Source organism: Macaca fascicularis, chromosome 7 (genome assembly GCF_037993035.2).
Source record: "Macaca fascicularis isolate 582-1 chromosome 7, T2T-MFA8v1.1".
Classification (NCBI taxonomy): domain Eukaryota; kingdom Metazoa; phylum Chordata; class Mammalia; order Primates; family Cercopithecidae; genus Macaca; species Macaca fascicularis.
In genome coordinates this window covers 122,320,530-122,337,939 of record NC_088381.1, presented here as the reverse complement: position 1 = coordinate 122,337,939, position 17,410 = coordinate 122,320,530, and the positions used below count along the sequence as shown (strand labels likewise).

The 17,410-nt window shown below is 38.2% G+C and overlaps 1 protein-coding gene across 1 annotated transcript; it reads left to right on the top strand.

Moving 5' to 3' along the window:
• The first annotated feature begins 1,885 nt into the window (after nucleotides 1-1,885).
• On the top strand, nucleotides 1,886-16,719 carry GMFB (glia maturation factor beta). The gene is made up of 7 exons (XM_005561293.4): nucleotides 1,886-1,996; nucleotides 7,150-7,246; nucleotides 8,735-8,784; nucleotides 9,791-9,840; nucleotides 10,289-10,371; nucleotides 11,383-11,456; nucleotides 13,041-16,719. The coding sequence occupies exons 1-7, from the start codon at nucleotides 1,994-1,996 to the stop codon at nucleotides 13,110-13,112; spliced, it is 429 nt and encodes a 142-aa protein (XP_005561350.1). The 5' UTR covers nucleotides 1,886-1,993; the 3' UTR covers nucleotides 13,113-16,719.
• The last annotated feature ends 691 nt before the right edge of the window (nucleotides 16,720-17,410 follow it).

The window sequence follows — 17,410 nt, the reverse complement described above, 5'->3', positions numbered from 1 at the left end:
GTGCAGGATGTGCCTTGTTAACAAAATGTTTACAAGCAGTATGCTTGGTAAAAGTCATCGCCATTCTCTAGTCTCAATAAACCAGGGGCACAATGCACTGCAAAAAGCCACAGGGACCTCTGCCTTGGAAAGCCGGTTATTGTCCAAGGTTTCCCCCCATGTGATAGCCTGAAATATGGCCTCGTGGGATGAGAAAGACCTGACCGTCCCCAAGCCCGACACCAGTAAAGGGTCTGTGCTGAGGTGGATTAGTGAAAGGGGAAAGCCTCTTGCAGTTGAGATAGAGGAAGGCCACTGTCTTCTGCCTGCCCCTGGGAACTGAATGTCTTGGTATAAAACCCGATTGTACATTTGTTCAATTCTGAGATAGGAGAAAAACCGCCCTATGGCGGGATGTGAGACATATTGGCAGCAATGCTGCTTTGTTACTCTTTACTCCACTGAGATGTTTGGGTGGAGAGAAGTATAAATCTGGCCTATGTGCACATCCAGGCATAGTACCTTCTCTTGAACTTATTCGTGACACAGATTCCTTTGCTCACATGTTTTCTTGCTGACCTTCTCCCCACTATCACCCTGCTCTCCTGATGCATTCCTCTTGCTGAGATAGTGAAAATAGTAATCCATAAATACTGAGGAAACTCAGAGACCGGTGCTGGTGCAGGTCCTTGGTATGCTGAGTGCCGGTGTCCTGGGCCCAGTGTTCTTTCTCTATACTTTGTGTCTTATTTCTTTTCTCAGTCTCTCGTCCCACCTGATGAGATATACCCACAGGTGTGGAGGGGCAGGCCACCCCATCAGTGTGGTGGCTCATGCCTCTAATCTGGTTGTTGCACTACGTCTGCTTCTGGTACAGAGACTTCTTGATGTTTACTTAGGCAGTGGCCCATAAGAGTGTTCATTGAAGCACCAATCATCATTCATTCATACTTTAATAAATAACTTGTACGGAGAAAAGAGGCTGGGCATGGTGGCTGACACCTGTGATCCCAGCGCTTTGGGAGGCGCGCAGGAAGACTGTTTGTGGCCAGGTGTTCAAGATCAGCTTGGGCAATATAGGGAGACTCTACAAAAAAATTTTAAAAATAGCCGGGTGTGTGGTGGCACACGGCTGTAGTCCCAGCTACTCAGGAGGCTGAGGTAGGAGGATTGCTTGAGTCCAGGAGTTTGAGGCTGCTGTGAGCTATAATTGTGCCACCACACTCCAGCCTGGGCAACAGAACAAGACGAGAGAGAGAGAGAGAGAGAGAGAGAGAGAGAGAGAGAAGAAATGTGTGTGAGAGAAAGACAGAGAGAAAGGGGGAGGGAGAGAGAGAGAGAATGGGAGAGGGAATGGCGGGAGAAAGAGAGAGAGAGAGTGGGAGAGGGAAGGAGAGGGAGAGAGAGAGATATTAACTAAGTCCTGGAAGGCAGCAATGGTCAGAGGTGGGGTTCTGGAGAGGGTGGGAGGAAAGGAGTTGTGCCTAGATTTGAGGGATATCAAATTTGGAAGGTAGGCTGCGGTCAGTACACACATTTACCATTGAAAACATTGATGTCACCAGGAACATGCTCTCAGAGCTTGAAGACTGTTACTAAGGTCCGGAGAACTGGCATGACTTTTTTTTTTTTTTTTTTTTTTTGAGACGGAGTCTTGCTCTGTCACCCAGGCTGGAGTGCAGTGGCCGGATCTCGGCTCACTGCAAGCTCCGCCCATGACTTTTAAGTATGCACCTTGGGTTTGTTTCTCACTTGCAGCCAGGCAGAGCATCCTCCTGTAGAAGGCGCAGGGAGAAAAAAAAAAAAAAAAAAAAAAAAAAAAATCAGGCGCTCGCATTCTGGCTAATTTTGAGCCGCGCCTCCTGCCGTCCGCCGTCACGTGCCGGCCCGCTGAGGCCGCGTTGATAGGTGGGGGCGACTGGGCCAGGCGCCGGGGCAGGAAGGGAGGCGGCCGCCGTGCCATTCTTAAAGGCGCCCGAGTGAAGGCGACAGGCCGCTGACGGCCGGAAGGAAAATGGTGAGTTGCCGCTGGGAGGGCGGGGGCCAGAGGGCTGGGCGAGCCGACCTGCTGGGCTTTCCGGGTTTCCGGAGCCGGCGGCGGCGGGCAGCGCCCGGGAGGGCTCGGCAGCCGCTTCCGCCCCAGCGGCTGGCCACTGCCCACAGCCAGAGTACTTGGCCTCCGCCGCCGCGCCTCAGGGCAGCATCCTCCAGCCAGGCCCGGGGTGGACCCGCCCAGGGGGCCATGGGACTAGGGTGCTTCCGCGAGCAGGGGGGTTGGGGAGGCCCCTCGAAGGCCCTTCGGGATGGAGGGCTTCAGCTTCTGAGCTGTAGGTTGGAGGGAAAGGAGTCTGCCCCATCGGAGGGCTCCCCCAAATCCCGCTTTCCCTGCCAGGGCCGTGGCCAGGTTCCAGGGGTTGGTGGGCCTCGAGCATCTTCCACCTGGCGGCGTTTTGGGGGAGGACTCGAATTCTGATTGAATTCTCTCGGCCTCACCTTAGCTTCTTTCTGTCTGCTCCTTTCCCTAGCCTCCTACAGAGGATTTCTCCTTATCTTTGCTTTCCTGTGGCAGTTGGAAACCTTTCGACCCAAAGCTTTGGCACTGGGCTTAAAGTAATTGTCAAAAGCTTTAGTTTTGTTGGTTCTGGGGGCTCTGGCTTCTGTTCTTACATGGGATGGACCCCAAGCATAAAAATAAAGTGGAGAATTAAATAAATCGCCATCAAGGATCTTTTGGATGCATCCCATTAGGTTTTTTAATATGCGTAAATTTCATTAGAAACAACAAAACACTGCTCTCTCTGCCCATCCACTCAATTCTGAACCCACTTTCATCGAATAGATCTTGTCATGGTCACTGAATCGAATGGATTCTTTTCAGTTTTCATCTTCTCTGACCTTTCAGCTGCATTCCAGAGTGTTACACTCTCTTGTTTTTGAAGCATTCCCTTCCTTCATTCTTCCCCCTTGGCTTCTGGGATACAGAGCTCCTCCTACTTCTCCTGTTGGTCCGTCTATTTCCCTTGCAGACCATTCTCCTTTCCCTGGACAATGCTCGAAGGAGTCCCTGGTTTCATCCTAATCCTTCATTTTCCATTATGTATTCTTTATCCTAAACTATGGCTTCAGTTAACACCTATATTCAGATGACTTGTGAATTTACAGCTCAGAAGACCTTGCTTCTGAGATCCAATCCAGATCTGTATGTACTTTTTTGTTTGTTTGTTTTTCTGAGACAGAGTTTCACTCTTGTTGCCCAGGCTGGAGTGCAATGGCGCGATCTCGGCCGTTGCAACCTCCGCCTCCCGGGTTCAAGCGATTGTCCTATCTCAGCCTCCCAAGTAGCTGGGATTACAGGCATGTGCCACCACGCCCAGCTAATTTTGTTTTGTTTTTGTTTGTTTTTTTGAGATGGAGTCTCGCTCTGTCGCCCATGCTAGAATATAGTGGCGCGATCTCGGTTCACTGCAAACTCCTCCTGGGTTCACGCCATTCTCCCGCCTCAGCTCCCAAGTAACTGGGACTACAGGCTCCCGCCACCACGCCCGGCTAATTTTGTTTTTGTATTTTTAGTAGAGACAGGGTTTCACCTTGTTAGCCAGGATGGTCTCGATTTCCTGACCTCGTGATCCGCCCACCTCGGCCTTCCAAAGTGCTGGGATTACAGGTGTAAACCACCTCGCCCGGCCCTAATTTTGTATTTTTAGTAGAAACGGGGTTTCACCATGTTGGCCAAGCTGGTCTGGAACTCCTGACCTCAAGTGATCCACCTGCCTTGTCCTCCCAAAGTGTTGAGATTACAGATGTGAGCCACCGCACCCGGCCCCAGATCTATATATTAATATTTCAATATTTAGTTACCATTCCCTGGGAAGCTTTTCCTCCACTTGGGCGCTTCAAAGCCACCTCAGTTTGTCCAAAGTAGGACTCATGCACTTTCTCCTCAAACCTGGTCTTCTGTGTGTTATACAAGACAATTTGTTATACAAGCCAGAAGCCTAGGAGTTATCTTGGTAACCCTTTTTTTTTTTTTTTTTTTTTTTTTTTTTGCTTACTGACACCCCACCCCCAGCCCCAGTATCCAATCTGTCACCACCTCCTTTGTAGTGGTTAAGAGAGTGAGTTAAGATAGGCTGCCTGGGTTGAATCCTGGCTCCACTAGCTATGTAATTGGGGAAAGATACTTAACCTCTGTAAACCTTAGTTTCTTGCAAAATGGGAGTAATAATAGTATCTGTTTGGTGAGATTGTTTTGAGCATAAAGGGAAATCTATGTAAAGGATATAACAGTGTTACTCTCATAGGGTTTGATACATGTTAACTATTATTAGGACTAAATGGGGATTTTTTGCTATTGAGTTGTTTGAGATCCTTACATATTCTGGTTATTAATCCCTTGTTGAGTGGAGAATTTGCAGATATTTTCTCCCATTCTGTAGGTTGTCTCTTCACTCTGTTTGTTTTCTTTCCTCTCAGAAGCTTTTTAGCTTGATATGATCTCATTTGTCTGCTTTGCTTTAATTGTCTGTGCTTTTGAGGTCTTACTCAAAAAAATCTGCTCAGACCAGTGTTCTGAAGCAATTGCCCAGTGTTTTTTTTCTAGTGGTTTTGTGGTTTCAGGTCTTACATTTAAGTCTTTAACCCATTTTGATTTGATTTTTATGTATGCTGAGAGTTGCAGTCTGTTTGTTTCTGTTTTTTTGTTTTTGTTTTTGAGATGGAGTCTCGCTCTGTCTCCAGGCTGGAGTGCAGTGGTACGATCTACGCTCACTGCAACCTCCGCCTCCCGGTTTCAAGCGATTCTCTGGCCTCAGCCTCCCAAGTAGCTGGGATTACAGGCGCCAGCCACCACGCCCAGCTAATTTTTGTATTTTTAGTAGACACGGGGTTTCACCATGTTAGCCAGGCTGGTCTCGAACTCCTGACCTCATGATCTGCCCGCCTCGACCTCCGCGCCCAGCCTGAGGTCTTTTTTTCCCCGCACCATTTATTGGAGAGAGTGTCCTTTCCCCAGTGTTTGTTTTTGGTATCTCTGTCCAAAATCAGTTGGCTATAAATGTGTGGATTTACTTCTGAGTTCTCTATTCTGTTTCATTGGCCTGTGTGTGTGGTTTTATGCCAGGAGCATGCTGTTTTGGTAACTACTGTTTTGTAGTATATTTTGAAGTACTGCAATGCTTCCAGCTTTGTTCTTTTTGCTCAGGATTACTTTGGTTATTCCCAGTCTTTTGTGTTTTCTTAAAAATTTTAGGATCTTTTCTCTCTTTCTGTTAAGAATGTCATTGCTATTTTGATGGGGATTGCCTTGAATCTGTAGGTCACTTTGGGTTAGTATGGACATTTTAACAATATTATGTCTTGTAATCCATGAGCTTGGAATATCTTTCCATTTTTGTATGTTCTCCTCAATTTCTTTCATCAGTGTTTTATAATTTTCATTGTAGAGATCTGTCACTTCTTTGGTTAAATTTATTCCTAGCTCTTTTATAGCTATTGTAAATGAGATTGCTTTCTTGATTTCTTTTTCAGATTGTTTCCTGTTGTTGTATATAAATGCTACTGATTTTTGTATGTTGATTTTGTATCCTAAACTTTACTGAATTCATTTATCAGCTCTAACAGTTTTTTTTTTAATGGAATCTTTAGCTTTTTCTAAATATAAGATCATGTTTTCGTAAACAAGGATAATTTGACTTCTTTTTTTCTAACTTGGATGTCTTTTATTTCTTTCTCATCCCTAACTGCTCTGGCTAGGACTCCCAGTACTATGTTGAATAAAAGTGGTACAATTGGGCATCCTTGTCTTACTCCAGAACTTAGAGGAAAGGCTTTCAGTTTTTCCCCATTTAGTGTGCTGTGCAGTCAGCTGTGGCTTTGTCATATATGGACTTTATTGTTTTGAGGTGTGTTCTTTCTATACCCAATTTGTTTAGGGTTTTTATCATGAAAGGATGTTGAATTTTGTCAAATGCTTTTTCAGCATCTCTTGAAATGATATGATTTTTCTTATTCTGTTAATGTAATATATCACATTTATTGATTTGCCCATGTTAAACCATTCTTACATCCCTGGGACAAATTCCACTTGATCATGGTGAATGATCTTTTTAATGTGTTGTTGAATCTGGTTTTCTAGTATTTTGTTAAGGATTTTTGTATCTATGTTCATCAAGGATATTGACCTATAGTTTTCTTTTTTTGTTGTATACTTCTCTGGTTGTGTTATCAGGGTAATGGTGTTCTTGTAGAATGAGCTTGGAGGTATGTTCTCCCCTTCAGTTTTTTTGAATAGTTGAGTAGAAGTGGTGTTTTAAATCTTTGGTAGAATTCAGCAGTGAAGCTGTCAGATACCGAGTTTTTCTTTGATGGGAGACTTTATTGCTGTTTCAGTCTCGTTACTCATTATTGGTTTGTTCAGGTTTTCTATTTCTTCATGGTTCAGTCTTGGTAGATTGTGTGTGTCCAAGAATTTATCCATTGCTTCCAGGTTTTCCATTTTGTTGGAGTGTAGTGTTCATAATGGTCTCTAATGATTCTTTGTATTTCTGTGGTATCAATTGCAATGTTTCTTTTTGTCTCTGCTTTTATTTCTTATGCACATTCTTAGTAGCTCCTTTTTATATCTCCATAATCATTTAATTATAATATAAAATATTATTGGTCTTTACTCTTATGGGGTTTTTAACACTTACGTTGCTTGAATTGTTTTTTTCCCCTGTAATTGTGAGGACAAAAAATAATTTATTAATTCTAAGTATAATCAGATTATTTTCTTGTTCTTCCTTCACTGTATAAAAATAGTATGCTTGACTTCCTTTCTAACAGCAGACAGTGATTCTTGACTTTCCTCATATTCTTCTCTTCCTCTCCAATTCTGATGACATTGCACATTATTATGTGTCTGGTTTTTGAGACATTCATTAGCCAAAGAGAAAGTTAAAGTGTACCTTACATATATGAGATGAACAGATGTGTAGGATTAAGCAGTGTAGATCCAAAGGTTGGTTGATTTTAAAGTTTTTTTAAGTGTTCATGTATTTCACTTTAATGCTTTCACTTAATTGACATTTGTGAATGTCAGTATGCATTATAAAGGTATTAGGTTTCATAACTTTAACATGTACTTATATTGAAGTCATGGCATTTTATATGTGTTTTTTTTTTCTTTTATAGAGCGAGTCTTTGGTTGTTTGTGATGTTGCTGAAGATTTAGTGGAAAAGCTGAGAAAGTTTCGTTTTCGCAAAGAAACGAACAATGCTGCTATTATAAGTAAGCTAAAAGTGATTGCCTCAAAGTTACATGGTCTTAATTTGTTTTCAATCTTGTAGCTACATTGCATGAACTGCACCGTTAGAAAGCAATGTTACTTCCTCTATTTCATTTCCCCCCCACCACCTTTAGATCACTTTAAAAAATAAGTAACAGCTAATTCTAATGTCACAGAACAGAGGTGGATTGTCCCACCTCCCCCATAGTCCTTTTCTCAGCTGCTTGTACAGCTCTGGAGAAGGCGGTCGTCTTGGTCCTTGGGAAATGAGGATTCCCATTTGCAGTGACCTATCCAACCCATCCTTCTTGGGGGACTAAAAATAGCGTGGCCATTCATCCTCAAAAGAAACCTTTGCCTACACCTAAAATGACAAAGTTCAGCATTGTGTGCAGAGTGACTTTGGGCATTATTCCAGTTGTAGACTTGAACTCCGGTTTCAGGAAGAGTACTTTTAAGTGGCACTGGCACTGTCTTCTGAAAATGGAAAGAGTGATTTGCATATTGCTTCTCCCACTGTGAGCTATATCTGACATTATGCAGATTTCCCTTGTATTCATAGGCAGTATTTAATATGTAGGTAGTGATTTAGAAAGATGAGGAAAGGAAGAGGGGGTGAAAATGTAAAACTCTAGAGACCATGCTTAACAGAGATGCATCTGGCAGATCTGATATAATCAGAGGTCATGACAACTTGTCATGAATTCTGATTTCATTACAAATAAATACTACAATGTCGACATATGGTTCTTAAAAGTGAAAAAAAAAACAGTGAAAATGTGTGTTAGTGCTATTTTACTGTAAAAGCTGAAACTATTTGAGATTATATTATATCTCACAAGATTTACTATGAAATTCGTGCAAAACCAAACACAGTCAACTTTGCCAGACCAACAGGAAAGAATAGAGGCATAGAGTATCTAAACTTATTTTGATTTAGTTTTGGATTACATTAGATATATTTGAATATATCTATCACTTCTATTTGGTTATTCACTTTCTCAGAATAATGATACTGTGCCATGAAATCCTGACCTTGGAGAAGCCAGGAATTTTGAGGTTTCTCTATTTTAATCCCTGATCAGGCACTTTTTCCCTTGCAGTTCTGACCATGTTGCATATCATGGTCTCAGTTACAGTTACCCTTTCAGGCTTGCAGTTCTGACCATGTTGCATATAGACCTTATTATCTAGAAGTTGCATTTGAGTTACAAAGTTCTTCATATACACAGGAAATGTAAGAAACTGACATAAAGTTCTAAATAAGCAAATTAGGTACTGGGAATTATGGGTAAAAGCTTTTAAAAGCTGACTGCTTGAAAAGCAAAGCTAGCTAATAAACTGTATACTAAAACTGTGAATGAGTTTTATGCTTGTGTTTCTTGATGTTTTAATTTTAGATGTCTGAAAAAAAGGCTGAGATTGTGTGGGTTGGGTGGATCAAGGTCACATTAGAATTCCAGCTTATTCATAATTGATTTTTATTTTAGTGAAGATTGACAAGGATAAACGCCTGGTGGTACTGGATGAGGAGCTTGAGGTTTGTTCAATGAACTAAATACAATTTTCTAGTTAAGTAATTATTATTTCTCAAAAGATGCTATATTAGTTACATGTGCTTCTAAAACGAGTTTTGAACCTCCTTTAAATACATGCTCATTATGCATAAAAGCATGTGCTAATTGTGTAGTATGTTATATTGCTAATTTAACTACCTTCTTTAAAAGCATTAGTGAAGTCCGGTGTAATAAGTGGTATAAGGGCCGGGCGCGGTGGCTCAAGCCTGTAATCCCAGCACTTTGGGAGGCCGAGACGGGCGGATCACGAGGTCAGGAGATTGAGACAATCCTGGCTAACACGGTGAAACCCCGTGTCTACTAAAAATACAAAAAACTAGCCGGGCGAGGTGGCGGCGCCTGTAGTCCCAGCTACTCGGGAGGCTGAGGCAGGAGAATGGCGTAAACCCAGGAAGCGGAGCTTGCAGTGAGCTGAGATCCGGCCACTGCACTCCAGCCTGGGCGACAGAGCGAGACTCCGTCTCAAAAAAAAAAAAAAAAAAATAAGTGGTATAAGTTGGGGTTGTATACCGAGTAAGAAGTGAGTCAACTTTATAAGTTGCTTCTAAGTTGCTTGACTAGTACATAAAACCTGAAACCCTACAATTTAAATATCTAGTTTGTCAAATTAAGTAACTAGAGTAAAAAGAATTGAGTTCTTTCTTTTGAAATCAGACATTGTTTCTTGCTGCTAAGATACTGGCTTATGTCATTCTGTATTTCCTGACAGCTGGAACATAAGCATACAATCTGTGCCTCCCAGCCCCATATTTAGTTAATAAATGGAGCTAGACCAAGTGGGCAGAAGGAGGCTTTGATTGGATTGAGAATTTAGTAACCCGAGTTTATGTATAATTTAGTAAGATAAAATTTTATTTTGTAGCATGTGGTAATAAATGTATAACTGTTAGTAGAATGGGTGCTTGGTGTATCTCTTAAGGACTTATGGGTAAGAAAATGTTTAAAAGTTGCTTTTCTCTGTGGTGCCAGGGCATTTCACCAGATGAACTTAAAGATGAACTACCTGAACGACAACCTCGATATCCTTTTCTTAGTGCTTTAAAAGATTTATTCTTTAGTGGTCAGACCTGTTTGTGAACTCATTTGTTAAAAATCTGAAAGTATCCTTCTGGCATAAAGCCAAATTAAAATATGTATGCGTATACTAGACTAGGAAAAACGAAAAGTTGGTTTATTCATGGGATGAATAATTTTCTTTTTTAAACTATTTCCTTTATTATAACATGTGTACAATAAAAATTGAGAAGAAAATAATCTGTATTAAACCAGTACTTTAAAAAGTTATTTTTTTGAGAGATTATGTGATTTTATAACTTATCCTTGGGACCCATTTAATTTTGTGGAAAGATAGTAATAAAGATGTGGCCTAAAAGAATAGGACAGAAACTTGCAGCTCAGTAGCTCCCCAGGTGTTGGTAAATACCTGTCTCAGAGCAGTAACTTTAGTTTCTTTAACTTGAGAAAAACCTTCATTGTGTATAGTTATAAATATCAACATGATGATGGAAGAGTTTCATATCCTCTGTGCTTTATTTTCTCCAGTCCTGTTGGTAAGTGAATTTCTTTAAATAACATATATTTGGCTTAGATCCGATTAAGCCATTTTATACTAGACAAATTTTATGCTGTTTTTAAAGATGGACAGTGTCGAATAACCTAAATTGAGGAGGGTCTGTGTCTGTGTATGTCCATGTGCCTGTGTGCATGCATCCCTAGAAAGAATGAAGCATCATCTCTTAGAACTTATTTTCTTAGGATAAATTTCTAGACATGTAATTGTTGACTCAAATCACACATATATTTTAAGGATTTTGAAACGTGATGACATTTTAATATATCAGAAGTATTTTCTTTTTATATTTTAATCTTATAAAAATGTGAACTTCACATATAATTGTATGTATTTGTGTTTCTTTTAAATAGTAGTTAACAGTGATATGCTTATAATATTGAGAATGGTCCTAGAGTAATTTACATTGGGTATTAAAATAGGTTACTGGTATTTAAGGAATTCATTATCACCAGAACTTCTGTCACCACTGTTCAGGCCCACAATAAAAGCTGCACTCACTGAGCTATTCTCCAAACTTTATAATTTGCATCATTTACTTAGCACTCAAAATACACTGCAGTATATTTTTAACTTAATGTATCAGCAGAGAGAAGCTTTTGTCAGAGCAGATCTCCCTGCCCTACTGGTCCACTACCATCCCAAAACCTCGTGTATTTTAGTCATCCATAAAATTTATCTTGATATTTAGTGTCAAAGTTAAGATAGTGCAGAAAGTTTTTAATTGTTTGCAAGGCTCTGAAAGTCAGGATCTACAAATGTCTAGAATCTTTATTTTTGCCAACCTGTAGACTTGTTCTTGTTTATTTATAACTTATCTCTTTCTGTAGGCAGTGTGCAATGTAAGACTCAAAATGCAACCCATACACATTCTGTAAACTCAATAGCAAAGGAAATCCTAAATGTGTCATTTTAAAAAAATGAAAATAATGATAACCCATAACTTTCTCAAAATCTGTGTCTCATTTCTGCACTAATCTCTCTTTTCCAGGATGTAAGCCTGAACAACAGATGATGTATGCTGGGAGTAAGAATAAGCTAGTCCAGACAGCTGAACTAACCAAGGTGGTATTTATAGTTGACTTGTTGAGACAATATTTTCCTTTAGACTATAAAGCAATAGCTAAAATAGTCTAAAGGAGTATTTTTTATGCAGGTGAAGGTTATTTAGACCAGATTAGTAAGTTAGCCAAAGCTTTTTGTTAACTGGAAATAGAACAAGATAGAAGCATTTGAACCAAAGTGTATTTTTTGAGTAAGTTGATTGGAAGAAATCACATTCAAAATATAGGCAGTTTTAGAAAGCCACTGTAACTGTTAAATCTATTGAAAGTTATTTTATCTGCCATAAGATAATTTCTAATAGATAAAGGTCAACATTGAAGTTTCTCAGAACCCTTTACCATAGTCTAAAATGAACCGCGTTCTGTGCTGGAATTCAGTATTATGCAGTTACTTGTATTTTTCCAAATATAAAATTGTTAAGAATATTAATAAAGTTAGAACATTCTGTTTTATATGAGAACTTGCTTTAAGATTTAATATGTCCCTATTTTATGGTATTTTTGAAAGTTAAAGGTAAGAGAGGTACTTGGCTCTCAGACTTTATTTAACTTCCACATATTAGTTTGAGTTAAAAAGGTATATGCACGTAAGGTTTTGAAATAGAATATTATATTGCTAAAACTGTGTCAGACAATATTTCAAGTTTTATTTTAAGAACAGCATCAGTATTTTCCCCTTGGGTGCTTAATAATCAACTCTGGAATGCCTTTAAGTGCCCTCTGCTGTTTCCCCTTAGCCCATGTGATTGTTACCACTGCTTTATAGACATTACTTTTTCCTAATTTGTAACACAGGAGCACTGGAGTTGCTCTAACGGTTTGGGCAGTTAAGAAGGAGCTGTTACCAGCCTTGAGTCCGTTCTAATCCTGGGAATGCCCTACAGTGCTGAAGTTGAGACAGTACAGTTTACAAGTTACTTTTACAGATAATCTCATTGAATCCTTACAACAGCCCTGTGAGGTATTCTGTAGATAGGAAAACAGACCTAGCGGATGAATGACTTGCTCAGGATCTATCTAGGACTTAGGATTCACATCTGGCTCCAAATCCCGTCCTTTCTGCTGTAATACATTGCTTTTCTATAGGCATTATACTTTCTGGGCCTGATTCAGATTCTTGATAGAGATTTGTGACTGATCTCCATCCGATATTTCCATTTGACATTCAGACTCCGGAATACCAGCGTATGTTCCTCAGTTCCTCACTAGATTGATTTTAGTTGTGTATACTTGGGATGTCTTCCAGGAAATAAGATTTACAGAACTGCTCTTTTAGACTATTTGTAGATTTGTGCTTTTGAGAGAGTTTTGGTTTAATGCTGTCTTGATGGCTGTACTTTGATAACTGAGTACTTAGCATTTAAAAGAAGTGAAGTACTACCTAAAAGGTATATCTGATTTATACAGGTTAAGTCATAAACAATGAAAGCAAGCAGAATTTGGTGTTTAATACTCAAATATATAACCAAAAATAATTTGGGATATAATACTCAAATATAAAATATTTTTTTAATATATAAAAAATCCTCAGATATTTGCCTTTTGTTTTGGAATGTCAAAGTATGACCTAATTTTTTTTTTAAAGGTGTTTGAAATAAGAAATACTGAAGACCTAACTGAAGAATGGTTACGTGAGAAACTTGGATTTTTCCACTAATGTGAACTTCTGTGTTTCTAAAGTATTTATGTATTAACCTGACCGTACTGGAACCAGACATAAATACTTATTTATGCCTAAAAATGCACTGTTACTTACAGTTTGTTTCCTGCAGTAAAGAAAAATTCTTCATTTGTGCAAAGTTTGAACAAAGAGGAAATCATCTTCATAGTAATGAAACTTTGTAAAGTGTTTCCTTATATTGGTAATTGTTAGGTGGACTACTTTTCTCCAGGGACTTTTTGCACTCTTGTGACTAATTTCTATAACTTATGGTTCAGCATTTGTTACTATTTACAGACACCATTGGAAAGTGGATATATTAGATTGTGAGAGACAACAGTTGCCTCCTTTTGACAAATACTGGATATTAGCAGTTTATTTATGAAAATAGCATATTATCACTTGTCAAATCATTGAAATTCATTTGGGGTCAAAGACTTGAGTGACCCAGTATTGAGCCATGAAATAATTTCGTGTAACCTGCATTACAAGTACGTTCATGAATTCTGTATCTTCTTTGGTTTCCTGTGTCTTTTTAATCAAGTCTAGAAACTGTGTTCATCAATCACTCAGTTTTAAGGTTGGGGAGTTAGATTTTAAGATAGAATTATGACTGTTAGCTTTTCTCCTTATGGAAAATAGCATCTTAGTCTTAGAAATCAGTGGTTTGTAATAATCAAGGGCTTCATTCCTTTTATGTCATTTCTAGACAGTTTTGAATCTAGGTTAATAACACTTTATTTATAAAGCACCTCTTAATGTCCTGTGAACACTAATTATTTTAAATGTGTTAATGCTGTGCCTTTGATTTGTTAGCTTTAAAGTTAGTTTAAGACTTTTACACTGCCAGTATTCCAGATTTGGTGAAAATAATACTTTTTTAAAGGGTCCAAATAAAATAATTTTCTAATGTGTATATCTGAAATTTGTAATAAAATCAACTTCATATTTTAAAAATTCCAACTATCTGCTTGCATTGATGAATATATGGCAGTCGAGAGTTATAATTTTGGGTATACTCGTGATTAGTTTTGTGCCATAGGAAAAAATTATCTTAAAACTTTGGCCATAGTTAATAACATTAACACTTCAATAGCAATCACATCTTATATCCTAAATGTCAGAAGATATTCTGAACTGGATCCCTGAATAGTTAACTAAACCAGTCTTGTTAGATGATGGTACTCTTGGCATAAAGCAAGGATTCTGATATTTGGCATACTTGTAAAAACAAATACATAAGTAACCACTGAACATGAATTTGATAATAGGTCTAGAAACTCTAAAGACTAACCAAACTTGGTGCGTGTATTCTTATATTAAGAATATCTTAGTCATCTCAAAACTAGCAAAATTTAAATTTTGGCATGTTTTCCATTCATATGTTCTTTGCATTTTATTTTTGAGGTTTCTGTGAGAAGTAAAGATAGTTGGAATTTTCGCGATATTGAATAGAACATCTTCTGTTCCCAACACTGTTTGGCTTCACTAATTTAGAAGTCAGGAAGCAATAGAAAGTTGGAGATGAGGAAGTGCTAGAGTAGGTGTTTGTTTTGGTTCTTGGAGGGAAAGGATTCTTTTTTCCAATATCCAGAGAGAGAGAAAGCTCACCCAGGAAGTTTAAGAATTCTTTAAACAGGTATTTTGATGTTGGTGAATAACATGTATATAATTCTGTGGAAATGCAAATGTAATCCAAGTGAGTGGAGAGTGTTTTTAATGTTTTTGAATGAAGGAAATGAGGTTTTGTTTCACCTGATTTGCAGCAATAAGAGAAACTAGTGCTGCAAGAATGTATTTTTTAATGAAGTTCCTTATTTTGTCTTGCATGTTTTAGTTTTGTTTGTTTTTAAATTTGGAGGTCCTCCATAATGTCAGATAATGTTGACCTGCCATACACTAGAACTCTTAGTTCCCCTACTCTCTTTAACAGGAGCAAAGAGCTGTGATAAACCATGCTTTTTTGAGCTTGTCTGACTCCTAATTAATAATATGTTTTTTTCAAGACAACAGATTGAGGTTAGAGGATCAGTAGGACATTTTTATTCCATCTGTTCTATGGGGAGATTTTACAAATCCCATGCTCTAAAGTGTTCTCAAACATTTGTATAGATTTCCCTTTCATCTTACTAAATTTTGCACTGTTCTTTTCGAGTATGTTTCCTATTTAGTGTCTCTTTTTCTGCCGTTTCCCAAATAATAACTCCATATTTCATAATTGCAGTTTTTACATTCCGTATCTTTCTAGTACAACCATTCCCATTCAGCCTTAAATCTTAATCCATTTTGGCAGCAGCTTTTTTCCTGGGACCCTCCTTTGTGGTCTTCTAAGTCAGTTTTGAAATTGTTGGCCCTGCATAAGTTCTGCATAGCATCTAATGTCAAAATAGAACCAACTGGTAATCACAGTATTATTTAGTATGGTTTCCATGACAACAAAAAACATATGAAGAAAACTTCTCAGGTTACTATGCTGAAATTCCAAAATGTCTGAGTTTTGAATAGTGATCACTTTGTTCTGGTACTGATGCAATTATATTAGGAAAAAAGTTGGTTGACTGTTTGTGTTTAATTGACTTCTAAAATAAATGTTCAAATTGTCTAGTTCTAAAAGTTTACTAAATGCCTAGTGCAGTTAAACATACTCTTGTTTAAGAGCGTGTTGCTAAATTTTTTACTGTCATTACTAAATTTGTGTAGCAAAATGTGTGTCAGCACTTTTCCCTCCCTTTTTATCTCCTATTTTCAGGAGTCAAATGTAGCCATAAACTGTATCCTTGTCTGACACGTTAGCTAAAAATTTCCAGTTAGCGGAGTTTATTGCCAAATTAAATTTGGCCGTTTCCCCCCAACCCATATAGATATTAAGGAAGGTGTACTTAAAAAAGTGTTTGGACTACTTTTAAAACCTGAGCAATGTCATTAATCCATATGTGGACTAGTGATGAATAGATATTTTCATAAGAGTTTAAATGCTGATATTTGGTGGAAGTAGAGAGTAACTCGTATTCTATCAATTCAAGTATTCTTACTATGGTTGCTTTCCCTATTTGTTCAATAGACTGATAATACTGGAATCTATAGAGTTTGAGCCATTACAACTTTTGTGAGGATGTGTTTCAAACATTTCTGGACAAATCTTATTTTGTATTTCTGGAAGAATGTAATAATCTTCTAGACCGCTCAAAACCAATGGTCCCAAGCTGAATATTCTTGAGAAATTTGTTTTTATTATGCCATTTGACATTTCAAATCAGTGCTCATATACAGTAAGCTTGTGATAGAAATTGTATTTTCTTGCTTTTTGGAGTATAATTCATATAAATATAATTACTTGAATATTGTTTGAGATCATTAACATGTCAGGGCAGTTCCCACTGATTTAGATGGTCCAATATAATCTCATTCAGGAGGCTTGAAACATTAATGGTTTAGTCTTGTGAATTTTAACAGTTCTCTGTCATCATTTAACAAAACCAACAACTGGCACAGCTTCTTAAGCTGTGGTTTCAGTCTCTGCTAGTTCATATTGCATGTTTATTTTGGACAGTCTTTTGTTAAGCATGGTGCTTGTACTGGTTTAAATAAAATGTTAACATTAAAAGACTTCCAGCTTTTCTTTTTTTACTCACCTCTTTCCCCCTGTGGAGTTACTGGTGTCTACCTGGCTAGATTTGTGTGAGCCATAAACTTTATCTGGCCAAACTGAGAGGCAAAATAAACAAGAGTCATTTGGCAGCTTCGTGGAAGGAGAAGATAAGTTATAAAAATTTTTAAAACTTGGTCTGATGCTAAAATGTAGAAAATGTCAGTAAACAATAGTAGGGACAGAGAGAGCTATTTCAAACGATGAATGCTTGCTTTCAAAGAATTAGAAGTTAGGAGAGCTGCATACTTCCTAAGAAATCAAATTGAAGGGTTTTTTTTTTAATATAGTTTATCACTATGTATTAAACACCCATTGACAACCCGTCCTACCTTTATTACCAACTGTACTATATGGTATGTATTTAGTAGGTGTCTACTGAATGAATACAAATCACTAATAACATAGTTTTTAGAGTTCGCCATGTACTTCCTGTGATTGGGTATGTTGTAAGTCACAATTTGTTATGATTATGAAAGGAGTAGTTTATGCCTTCCTGTCTTTAAGAATTTCACGAGGAGAATTGGCCCAAGCATGGGAACATTTATATCTTCCTTATTTATCAGATTTGGCCACTAACCTACTCAAACAGCCAGCTCTTAAATTTCACTAAATAATACCTATTGTCTTTTTGTCCTTTTCACTTTTC

Excerpts from the sequence above, each read along its gene's own strand:
- GMFB (XM_005561293.4), top strand. Across the intron at positions 10,372-11,382 it reads TATTTTCTCCAGTCCTGTTG|GATGTAAGCCTGAACAACAG; the intron begins GTAAGTGAATTT and ends TCTCTTTTCCAG. Across the intron at positions 11,457-13,040 it reads AGACAGCTGAACTAACCAAG|GTGTTTGAAATAAGAAATAC; the intron begins GTGGTATTTATA and ends TTTTTTTTAAAG.